This window comes from Chaetodon auriga, chromosome 24 (assembly GCF_051107435.1).
Source record: "Chaetodon auriga isolate fChaAug3 chromosome 24, fChaAug3.hap1, whole genome shotgun sequence".
Taxonomy (NCBI): Eukaryota; Metazoa; Chordata; class Actinopteri; order Chaetodontiformes; family Chaetodontidae; genus Chaetodon; species Chaetodon auriga.
The window spans coordinates 1,187,501-1,199,639 of NC_135097.1; the positions used below are offsets into that span (position 1 = coordinate 1,187,501).

Consider the following 12,139-nt stretch of genomic DNA (forward strand, 5'->3'; position numbering starts at 1 on the left):
TTAAATTTTAGACAAAAGGTCAAACAAAAGCCAGTGTAACTTTCCACTGAAGCAGCTGCACCACTACAACACTGAGAATAGCTTTTCATCTAGATTTGTTTCCTAAAAGTCTAAATTCAGCTTTCGTGAAGCGACACCTGCGCGGGAACAGAGCGGTGACCGTCAGGCCAAAGCAGCGCGCTCTCTGTTGTGCTCCGCTGTGTGTCCACAGGCCGCTGTCCCGCTCTGTCAAGGTCCAGAGAAAACAGGTCAGCATTAAAATGCAGAACAAGTGGAGACAAGAATAATTTTCAAAGAGTCTCAAATCTCTTGTTCTACAAAAAGCAAAAAATGCATCAAAGTCAGTGGATTCAGTTTGAGCCTCAGAGATGTTAATAGAGCGTCTTTACACTGGCTGAAGTTTCACTGTGCAGGTCTAAAAGGTGAAAAAAGCCCCCCCCCCCCCCCCCAGTTTCAGCATGTGAGACTGGTCTTAAACCAGAGGAAAATCTGGGTCGCTGCTCGGAAAAGTCCAGAGAACAAGAGCTGCATTCAGCCCAGAGCCAGAAACCAAACAGCAGCAGCGAGTCAGAGCCTCTCCAGACTGACGATGATGATGATGAAGGAGGGCAGCAGAGCCTCCGGTTTGTGCCTCTGGTCTGTTAGCGGTTTCTCTGAAGGACGATGAGCCGGTGACAAACTGAATGCCTTCAGATCTTTTTTATCCTCCAGTAGAAGAGTCCAGTCTCCTCTGCGGGTTGTGCGTCCTGCGCCTCCTGTTTGTCCTGGACTTTTAATGTGAAGCAGCCGCAGGAGGAAGTCTGGTGTTAGCATTAACAGTAAGTTAATCCAGCTGTGATCCAGCTGCAGGAGAGTGAACGGTAAACAGTGAAGCACGTGCTGCGACATTTCCTGCCCACAGCTCGCGCTCAGAGGAACCGTCGCTGCGACTTCACGTTTCTTTACGCTCAAACTTTACGTCTCAGTTTTATGACGCTGCGGTTCAGGTGTGCTTCCCTTTAGACACAAACAGGACTCCGGCGGGAGTCTGCTGCCACGGCCTTCCTCTCCCGCGCCCGATGCCAAACTCTGAACGTGATGCTAATCTGAGCGCCGTCACTCTGATGTGATACATACGACACCAAGCCAACATTTCTTTCTCGGCTGGGCTGTTGGTGGTCTGACTCCGACACCCACGAGTACTTAGAGCGATGATACGTGAATATGTTGAATTTAAAGCATGAATCTTGATATTCTTCAGGAATCTAACATTGATGACTGCAGCAGAGAGACTTTTCCCTGATCAGGTTTCACTTCCTGTAATTGCTAAGCTAAACATTTGACCTGCCTGCAGTCTGGGAGCAGAGTCTGCTTCTTCCAGGCTCATTAAAGGGCCGGGGGCCAACAGGAGCTCTGACAGGGGCCTCAGAGGGCCCCACAGAAAATAAACAACAGGTCGGTTCTCTTCTTGATTCCTTAACAGTGACAGAGGTGAATGTTTAAAGTTTAAAGGAAAAATCTGTTCAAGTAAGAAGTCGTCACTTCCTCCACAGCACCCCCCCCCCCCATCAGGCGAGAGTCTCCTCATACATCATGGTGGTTAAAGACTGGCTTACTCGGATGGTTTATTCAATTTGTTTCCTGTCTTCCAGTTCTGTGATTGGCTGAAGTCGCTGATCCGTGACCAGCGTAACGTTCTGCTGACGGCGCTGCTGGGATTCCTGTCCATGGTGTGCTTGGGAATATCCTCCAGCACCGCCCTGCCAACCCTCCTCATCCCCTTCACCCTGTGGATGGCCAGCTAGACAGACAGCGTTCACTGTCAGCGCTTGAACCGCCATGTTGGAAAACTGACAGACAGGAAGTAGTGTGGTACTACATTTTATTGCTAATAACACACCATAGAGACTGAACCCGAAACACTCACTGTTTCCTGCTGCACAGGAAGTGATGCTTTTTCTGTATGTCGACCAGAAGAAGATGAACAGGTAGTTAGCATGAGCAACATTAGCAACCAAGACTGAACCGATAACAACAAGACATTTAAGCAAAGATAGAGACAACTTAAACACAGTTTCAGGCTTCTGGTTTTCCAACTTTGAACTGTGTCAAAGAGACCAAAGATCATTGAATAATTACTGCGTTTTACTGAAATTGAAGCTTTTGTTTTGAAGGGGTGACAGAGGAAGTAACTTGATTGGCTGTCCAGGCCGTCCTAGTATTGCATCTCCACCCCGTCCAACTCAAGTCTGATGTTATTCTGTATTTTCTAAACAACAGTAACAAATCGGAGAAATCTTACCTGAGGAAGTCGAACTCTGCGGCGGCCATCTTGGCTGAAACAGCAGCAGCAGGACTGTTCGTGTCGCGTGGAGCCGCCTGCGCTCTTCTGTAAATGTCTGTAGATATTCTTAGACCTGGTTGTTCTCTAACAATCACAAACGTTTGTACAGAATTCATTTTTTATGACGCTGTAACACTTTATACTTTGTTCTGTATGTAAATAAAGGAAGTGGAATGACAGCAGACTCGTTGCATTCTGGGAGTTTTGGGAAACTTTTAATTCATTCAATTTACAAGCTTGTTGTATTGAGAAAAATCAAATGCAATGCAAGTTGAAGGTTTTTAAATACAAAACGCCGAGAATTTTACAATAACATCTGGAAACGCAGGAAAAAGCAGGAAATCTGTTTTCAGATGTAAAATCTTCCACAAGGAGCAGTTTGAAGGAGAGTTTCAGGTCATTTTAAAGGCTCTCTCTCAGGGAAACATCCAGCACAGTCCTCCAGTCATCTGTGACCTCTGTCTCCGCCTGCTGGCCGACTGGAGCAACAACAACATGGACAGCAGGTGAACAGTAACACAGAAAAATGTTCGAGTGGCGAACTTTCCTCCTTCAGCAGGTTGATGTGATGCTGAAGTTGTGAGTCCAGCGTGTCGTCATCTGTCTCATCAGCGGATAATCCTCAGCACGTTGTTTCTTTGGCAAACTCGGAGTGTGAAATGAACTGAGAAACAGTCACTGCAGTTGCTCAATTCTATTAATCCAAAAGCAAATCTCATTTATTTCCTCTGAAGCTGTCGGGAAAATGTGGAGGAGTACAAAGTGCAACTTTTCCCTCTGAGATGAAGCAGAGTGGAAATATTCAGTGCAAACGCCTCAAATCTACATGGAACGTGTGACACTACAGAACACGCTGATCCGTAACCAATCAGATCTGTGACCATCTTCAAACATCTTCAGAACACTGACGACAGCAGAAGCCTGAGAAGAGAAAATACTGCAGTCGTTCCTCCAAGTTCAAACAGGAGAAACCAAACCACTGTTGGACACCTGGACCTGGACTCAGGGACTCACCGCAGTCTCCTGCCTCACCGTCCTGCGCACCTGTCCACAGGTGAGCGTCCCACAAGTCACTGTCACAGATGGAAAACCTGTCCGTCCCTCAGCCGCTGAGCTCCACGGCACGCAGCCCTGATCCTGGACCCGCCTGGGAACACTCACTAATCCCCTCCAGACCATAAAAGCTGGAACGAGGGGCCGGCGGCGCCCCGCGTCTCCTCTCAGCATGTTTCCCCTGCAGCTGCTCGCTCTGATCTTCATCACGCCGAGACGCGACGTGAAGGAGGAGAGGAGGCAGAGAGAGGAGGAGGAGGCGGGCGGACGGACGAGGAGGAGGACGGACGGGAAGCACCAGCGGATTCTCAGGAGGGGAGACCTGCTGGAGGTTCCCAGGACCCTGTTCACACACTTTGGGATTTACCTGGGGGGACGCAGGTGAGTCTGTCGTCATCACGTGTCGAGTAAACAAACTCAGAAAAGTTCATTCAGGTTAAATCAGAGGATGGAAAAATGACGCCGATGCTAACTCCTTTCTTTTTGTCCTCCTCCCTCTCTTCTATCATCTAATCGTTCTCTCCCTCACCTCCCACTTGACTCCTTCTTCCCTCCTTTCCTTTCCTCTCTCCTGTCGTCACCTCTGTCCTTTTCTGTTCCTTCATTGTCTCCTATGCCATTTCTCTCCGTTAACTTTCTCCTTCACTCTTTCTTTTCCTTTCCTTTCCTTTCCTTTCTCTCCAGGGTCGCTCATTTCATCCCAGACATCATGCCCGTGGTCTCCAGTGATCAGTATCGAATCAAACAGATGGTCACCAACAGCAGGCTCCTGCTGGGAGTACTGGCCAAGGTACAACAGCTGATGGGAAAAAAAGAAAATTAATAATGACAAAGGAGGCAAGAACAGAACAGAAACCAGTAAAATAAAGAAAAAGAAATATGAGATGCTGCTGATGTTTCCTCTGAAATGTAGCTCAGAGGCTGAAAGAAGTCCAAGGTGAAGACGCTGCAGGTCCACAATGTGTCATGACCGTGTTCTTTCTGCAGTATTTGACGCAGTATTTATTTCTCCTCAGTGTGGCAGCGTGAGGGTGGACTCGGTGGAGGACTTCGCCTACGGATCAGAAATACTCATCAACACCATGGACGAGGTGAGCGACCCACACCGTGCTGGACGCCAGTTAAAGCGTCTGAGAGGTCCAATCAAACCAGGAAAGAAACCAGCAAAAGCTTTGGCGTTTTACTGCAGTCCAGTACTTTCACCTTAGTACAAGTAACAATAGAACAAGGTAAAAATACTGCATGACAACACCTGAGTGAAACGCCGGCTGCACTTTGTCTTAAAATGTGGTCATGATGCAGAATGAGCTTCTTCACAGTCTGAGGTTGTCATGGACGTCATATCACTGGTGTCATTGTTACCAGTGCGATATGTAGGAAATGTTCCAGCCGGTCAAGTCTGAGGCAGTTTAAACTCTTTTTGGTGGTTTGATCAAATGAGCTGAGATGATCGACAGGCTGTTCCTGATTCAAACACAGATATTTTTTAAGTAAATATCAATCCATGAAGTTCATCTGCAGCTTCAGCTGACAGCAACACAGCAACCACCTACCTGTTCTCTCTGTGTCCAGGTGTGCAGCCGCCCGGCGCTGCAGGCGGAGGAGGTGGCCAGGAGGGCGGAGAAGCTGCAGGGTCACGTGTCCTACAGCCTGCTGTGGTACAACTGTGAACACTTCGTCATGTACTGTCGATACGGCACCGTCATGAGCTTCCAGACGTTTCAGGTGACAGCGAACAGCTGACCAGACACACTGACAGACAGCGACGCCATCGTGTTTCCATCGTGTGTCCTCGTTCACTCATTGATGGTCGCTAACAGACTCTTTGAGGTCACTTTGAAGTGTCATTCAGGTGACAGTGCTGATTAGAGGCCCAGCAGCTCTTTTTTACCTGAGCAGGTTACTCTGGTCATGAGTTTGAGAATAAACTTTGATTCAGTGATCTGCGTGTCAGCAGATGTGTGGATGTTTAGGAGGCCAGAATTTGGCTAAAAAGTTGGTTTTATTCATTATTATCAGGCACAGATTCAGTCAGGTTTAGTCCAATTCTCTGGACGTGTTTCAATCAATGCATCACATGACCAGCAGGCTCAAATCTTTACAGGAAGAAGCTTATCGTGTGCAGCAGGTGACGGTCGTGTTTTCAGCACTGCAGCAGATCTCCTCTCCTTCCTGACCTCTGCTGCTCTTTTCCTGGTTTCCACAGAGGCGCTCCAGGCCGACCTTTGGCTGCAGATTAATGCTGATCACAGATCAGACCAGCCTCCCTCATTAATTGGGTTAAGTCTCCCTGTTGCAGCAACAATGAAAGCTCTGTTGTTTCTGCAGTCTTGTTCTCGGCTGCAGATGTTTGTCTCATTGGGGCTTTGATTGCACGTGTGATTGAGACAGAGTGGAATAATGAGAGAGCGAACGAGGCTCTGAGTTTTCACACCAATGGGAAGAACGACGGAGGAAAGGGACGACGCTCGCGTGCTCCTTCCTCTTTTCCTGTTTATCAAATACTGGTTGATTGAAGTCCTTTGAGCCTGTGTATAACTGTAGCTTCAAGCTATGACACATCAGAGCTTCTTTCCAGAGAAAAGTCTTTTCTTCTGCTCTGATTCACTTTGACGTCTCTTTGTAGGTGGTCGAACATCAAAGCAGCTGCTAAAATCTGTTTTCTGCACATCTGGTGTTTATCACACCATAATCAAGTTTTTGTCACTTTCTCTTTCTTCATCAGTTCTGTAAGACAGTGAGGAAGCTTCTGCTGAGTCGACGTGTTGCAAAGGCAACGGCGGTGATGGGGCCATGTCTGCTCCTCTCCCTCGGAGCTGTGACCGCCTACTCCGCCCTGGTGGCCGTCCTGCTGCCCTTCCTCATCTGGATGGCCTCATAGACACACACACACACACACACACACACACACACACACACACACACACACATGGTCTACAGTCTAACATCATGGAAATTTTAATAAGAGTAGTCATAAATGTAAAAATGTAAAACGATGGCATGAGTCAAATAAAGATTGTTCTTAATCGTACTGAGTTTGTTGAATTTACAGGGAAAAAAATGATCATGTACTGACTGATATTTAACTGTTTGTATATATATATATTTACTATATGTATTTCTTCACCATTTCTAATTGTACACATTTAATAACATATTGTTATTTTATTTTATAAATTGTAATTTTATTTTGTAAGAGGAGCGTATCTACGTGTTGTCCCGCCTTCCGTCTCCCAGATAAACGTGCTGATTGGCCCAGAGGGACTAGCCTTCATGTCAGTCATAATTTCGGTTTATTTGGATTTCATTCATTGATTTGAGCGGGACGGAGAGCTTTAGGGTAAGTTCAGTTTTACCGATAAAGTTTTCAGTTATCGATAAAGTGTCGCTGGTTGACGTTTTATTTCTGCTGAGAGGGAAACGTGAGAAGGCCGTGAGGGGAAGTGTTGACAGACAGAGCCGGAAAGAGTTCATTTTGGATTAGTTAGCGAACGTCAGTTAAAGCGCTGTTTGCTCAACGCGCGAGGAAGCTAAAGCTGCCGCTAGGTGAACGTTACAGAGTCGCTAGCTAACATGCTAGCTAGCTAAGTTAACCGCAGCAGCTGCCATAAGTTAATTTCAGCTTGTGATGTTTGTGGACGTTTTGCTGCTTGAATGAATCTAGTTTACACAGACTAGCTGACAAGCTAACGTCTCCACATCACCGTTGACTGTTGCTCTGGTTTGGACTGGGTGCTTTCAGGGCTCCTTGAACTGGTTCCAGGTGGTCCACAGAAAATAGCTCATGACGTTAGCTAAACGCCAAGAGCACGTAGTTTAATGAACTCCAGATTCACTGAAGAAGAAAGCCTGAATCACTGTTGGTGTTTGAGAGAGCAGCACAGCCCACAGAGGAAGTGTGACTCACCCAGGCGCTCTTTGAGCTGTCCGGCTTTACTAAACCTCACCTGGACGATCCTCAGGGACGGTTTTCACAAAGCTGACGTGAGATCAGTACAGCCTCTGAACTGACTCTGGGTCAGTTCCTGCCTCTGTCCAGCAGAGGGAGGTAGAACACAGAGCACTGCAGCAGAACGTCTGAACTGAACTGTGTGACATCAGCTACACATTGAGTGTCCAGTTTATTAGGTACAGCTGAGTTGAGAAATTACTTCAACACTTGCTCATTTTAACTTCTTAATTTGGAGGATGTGCTGCTTTTCCTCTGATTGATCTGGTACTAAATCAATAATTTGGTAGTTTTAGACACCTCAGAGTTCTTTACGTAAGTACATGAGAGTTTGATATGTGTGTGTTTTGTTGACTGTGAGTGATGCTAAAGAATCACTTGAGAGGAAACTGATTTTTGTTGCTGACGTTTTGTAACTGGTCTGAACCGAGGGGATATGGATAAAGTTACAGACGACAGGAGGATTCTGCAGCTTGTCGTTTGTAAACCGGCTCACGGTGTTAAAGCTGTCAGCTCTCTGTCCTGAAAAGGCCACTTTTGGTTCAGGACCACTGCACATGAGAGAGGCAGCTCCGGTCCAGATGAGCGTTTTAGGCAGAGGCCTCTGAAACATCGAGCCGGCAGAGGAGGAGACTCACAGGAGCTGCCCCCCCTCAGGGGAGCAATTACTGTGGAGGCTTTTATTGTGAAAGGCTGAGACGTGATCTGAGGGCAACAAAAGCCAAAAGCTCCTCACTGTGTGTGTGTGTGTGTGTGTGTGTGTGTGTGTGTGTGTGTGTGTGTGTGTGTGTTCATTTCCTACATATCTTGACTCTTGATGACTTGATAAATCAGGCTGTGATCGTCCTGTAAGTGAACTGGCTCAGAGGACAATGAATACATGTTGTCTCTGAATGTCACAGTGCATCATTCACTTCACCAACAGAAGGATCTACTGCATGCACGGTCTGAAGTATCGAATTAGACAGGGTTGATGGAAACAGCAGCATCAAAAAAACAAACGTTTTTTTTGCTTGTTTGAGCTGATTTTTGCCTTTTAAAAAAAATCATTCATGTACATAACAGGAGATGGAAACACCTTCATCTGGTAATTTCTGATGGAGCAAACATGTAAGGGAGGAGGAGGAGGGAACAGGCCGTTTGTCCTGCACAGGAGTGACGGAGGGATGATGGGAGGAGCTGTGGATGGATGCTCTCACACCTGCCCACACACCTGGGAAACCTCTCTACACTGAAGCAGGAGGTGAGGAGGAGCTTTTGTGTTGGTGTGTGTGTGTGTGTATGTGTGTGTGTGTGTGTGTGTGTGTGTTGAATATTGTAAACACTGTGTTTACTCGGGGTTCAAACTGCTTGGAGAAAAACAAGATGTCCACTACTTTCTGCCAACAATCCCACAATGCAATGCTCCACACGTCATGATGTGGAAATGGCCGTGGAGCAGCTGTGCCGCTGTTGCCGATGACGCAGACTCAGACTGACAGCGCTGTGTAGGAACATTTGAGGCACGTTTAGCTCACGACACGAGGCAAAAGATCTCACACGGAGAAGATAGACTCACTTTGACTGTGAAATCAGCTGAGAAGAGCTAATTTAAAATGTTCATATGCAGCAAGTTCGGAGAGATGGCTGAATATTAATCATTGATCACGATCATCTCTGTACGTTCTCTCCGATCTTCTGCTTCTCACCACCTCATCATCAAACAGAGTTTTGACCCAGTATCTTGACACTGATAAAGTTATTTTTGGGAGGCCAGCTTCTGCTTTTGGAAGATCTCTCCACAGTGGAAACGGTCATTAACTGCAGCAGTTCTGCTCATACCCAAAAAAAAAAGTTCAGAGCTCGACCGCCCAAAGACTCAGCATCACTTCTCCCCAGCAGAGCGTGAAGGATGTGCTGGTTTTCGGTCTGCCTCTGACATCTGTGTGATTGAACATGAACTTTTGTTCGTCCTGTCAGCCCGAGCAGGTTTTCTTCTTCTTATCCATCACAGACCGCACTCATCACATCTCCACACAGCCTTGATAATGATCTGGTGATGAAGCAGAACTCTGTTTCCTGACTCTCACAGACATGTTTTGAAAAGGAGAAAAGTTTTAGAGTCCACAAATGGACTGTGAAATATTAATGAGAGGAAAGATGTCCTGCTACAAGAGAGGGAGGGAGAAGTTTATGGGTAGATTTGTGGAGGGATGGATGAAAGCGAGAGAGAGACTCGTGGGAAGAGGACGGACAAAGGACAGAGGAAGAGACGGCCAGATCCAGACAGGGAAAGAGAGACGGGACAAGCAGAGAGAGACGCTGATTGGAAACAGATTGATGGGGAAGAGATTGACTTTAAAGCTGCTTGATGTTCAGTTCTAACGATCACAATTAAAAGCACCAACAGCAGCGTCAGTCAGGCTTTCCACAGCGACTGCTTGCAGCCGGAAACACAGATATCATGTCATCAAACGTCACGTCTGTGCGGATTCACTGCTTCCTCTTCAGCGGTTTCATTTAGTCACCAACAGGAAGCAGAAACAGACGTTAAAAACCATAAACGTGCAGCGTGCTGTGTCCTCTCATGTGAGCGACGTTCTGATCGGCTCAGTGTTGATTTGTCTTCTTGGTGGACGGACAGTACGTTAAAAACAGATCAGCTGTCTGTTCCCAGGACTTCCACACTCACTTTGACAGTGATGTATTGGTGCAGAAGTGCAAACTGATGAGGTGTTTCACAGCAGTGTAAACTCATTATTTCCAGAAATGAAGCCAAAGCAAACAGAGCAGCACGTCTCTCGTTTGGGAGCTGCTGAAGTTTTTAAGATAAAGTTTGTCTCCTTTGTTTAAGATGAGTGTGTTGACTCGGAAGAATTGGCTAATGAATGTGCTCCTCTGCTAAGTCTAATGATCTAATTAGCATAACTGGATGTGTTTCATGTGTCACAGTGATTACTAGCAGCTCAAGTGTTCTGTTTACTGAAGCCAATGCTCCTGAAGGAAGACGTGCATCAGTGTCATTCATGCACCAACGCTGATGTTTCTGACCAGTATCTGAAACTGATGTCTCTGAAGGAATATTTCCACAGAATTAAACTGATTGAGGGAAAGCAGTGTCTGTGGATGGATGCGTGGAGGCTGATGAAGGAGTAATGGAGGCGTGACGTCAGAGAGCAGAGCTGATGGTCCTGCTCTGCTCACGACTTTAATCACTGCACTTCAATGAACTGATGTGTGCTGGTTATTAGACTCAGTTACACTCTAACATCAACCAACCAGACGACGAGTTCAGCACCGCCAGCCAATTAGCTGCAAGCTGAAACAAACAAACTGCAAGTTCAGTTTAAGAATATTGAATCCAGTGTTTAGTGATTGGTCAGTCCATAGATTAGCTGTGTGTATTATTCTGTGACAGGAAGTTCAGAAAAAACAGAGTTATTTTCATCATGTTTTAAACTCTCATTGGTCGCTCCATTCAGCCTGAAACCCAAAGATATTGATTTCCCCATCATGGAAACAGTGAAACAGTGAAACAGTGAATCCTCACCTTTGAAAAGAAGCGTTTGCTGTCGCGCTTCCAGTCCATCGTCTGTGTGAGCAGTCGGTCGTTTCCGCTCTTTTATCATTGTTTATTAGTGACTGAGTGGTGAACTGGTACAACAGGTCATCCTGGTCCACAACAGGCACATTTTAGCTGCGATCAAAGCTGCTCTGATGGAGTGCACAGCAGAGACAGAGCAGGTCTGTGCGTTCGTCCTGACTGTCCAGATTCTGCTGGTTTTACACCTAAAATGTATCTTCACACCTCTCATGAATGCTAATGCTAATGCAAATGCTGTGTGTGTGTGTGTGTGTGTGTGTGTGTGTGTGTGTGTGTGTGTGTGTGTGTGTGTGTGTGTGTGTGTGTGTCTCTCTCATCAGAGGATGCAGATGTATGTATGTTCCCCCGTCACATGGACTCTGCTTGACCACAGAAGCTCCTGGTCCCAGCCAGCGCACCTCCTGTACTCCACACCTGGTCCAGGTCTTTATATGGATCCCAATGCACAACGACACGTTTTTAACTACCAGAGATTCTGACCAGCGTTGTGTGAGGTGTCAGACAGGAGTGTGCACCCCGCTTCATCTCACCTCGCCTTCACTTTACCGTGGAGAGTTTTCAGTGGAAACATGCCTGCAGCAGTCATTAGACAGAAATAGAATACACACACACACACACACACACACACACACACACACAAACAAACGGAATAAATGCATAAATGTTTGTCTGTTTACATGTTTAAGAATACCAGTATGCATCAGAAACAAACCCAGGACACGGAGGCAGGTGTTTATCGTGTGTGTGTGTGTGTGTGTCTGTCTGTCTGTCTGTCTGTCTGTCTGCGCGCGCGCAGGTGGTGATCCCATCAACACGACGCCTCTTCATCCCTGACGTGCTGTGTGTTGAGGATGATGCCAAAGAAGCGGCTGCACAGACGACACTGTGCAATCAGGGTACTGTTCCACACACACACACACACACACACACACACACACAGCTTTCCACTCTGTGCAGTGGCGTAAATCCAGCATGTGGCATGTGCAGTGCTGTTTGCTGTTTGCTGGGATGTTTACTGTATGCATATGTATGAAACACTGTTGACATTTAGCACATGAACAAACAGGCAGTTAGCCTGTCAGCCGATGCTCGCAGGTCTTTTTCTAGCCTGGCTTCTCTGTTGTGTTTGCTTGGTGCTGGCCCTCCTCTGCTCACCTGGGGTGATGTCACCTGAAATCAATGTGACGATTAATCATGTTTACCTCGGTGATGGTTCATGAAATGATACCTC

At 46.7% G+C, this 12,139-nt stretch overlaps 2 protein-coding genes across 2 annotated transcripts in view; both read left to right on the top strand.

Moving 5' to 3' along the window:
* Positions 1-2,499, top strand: part of LOC143316972 (lecithin retinol acyltransferase-like) — a 4,049-nt gene extending 1,550 nt beyond the window's left edge. The window contains exon 2 of the mRNA XM_076724847.1: positions 1,632-2,499. Within this exon, the coding sequence (XP_076580962.1) occupies positions 1,632-1,784 (153 nt within the window). The 3' untranslated portion in view covers positions 1,785-2,499. The remainder of the gene's footprint in view (positions 1-1,631) is intronic.
* Positions 2,500-3,037: 538 nt separating this feature from the next.
* LOC143316973 (lecithin retinol acyltransferase-like) lies at positions 3,038-6,407 on the top strand. Its single transcript, XM_076724848.1, has 5 exons — positions 3,038-3,757; positions 4,061-4,166; positions 4,393-4,467; positions 4,949-5,101; positions 6,102-6,407. Exons 1-5 carry the CDS (start codon positions 3,549-3,551, stop codon positions 6,255-6,257), a joined length of 699 nt encoding a protein of 232 aa, XP_076580963.1. The 5' UTR covers positions 3,038-3,548; the 3' UTR covers positions 6,258-6,407.
* Positions 6,408-12,139: the final 5,732 nt, after the last annotated feature.

What these genes read in the sequence shown, in the direction of transcription:
- LOC143316973 (XM_076724848.1), top strand. Translation starts at nt 3,549, where the DNA reads ATGTTTCCCCTGCAGCTGCTCGCTCTGATCTTCATCACGCCGAGACGC. An exon ending in ATTTACCTGGGGGGACGCAG is followed by an intron (nt 3,758 to 4,060) that starts GTGAGTCTGTCG and finishes CTTTCTCTCCAG; the next exon opens with GGTCGCTCATTTCATCCCAG. An exon ending in TGAGCTTCCAGACGTTTCAG is followed by an intron (nt 5,102 to 6,101) that starts GTGACAGCGAAC and finishes TTTCTTCATCAG; the next exon opens with TTCTGTAAGACAGTGAGGAA.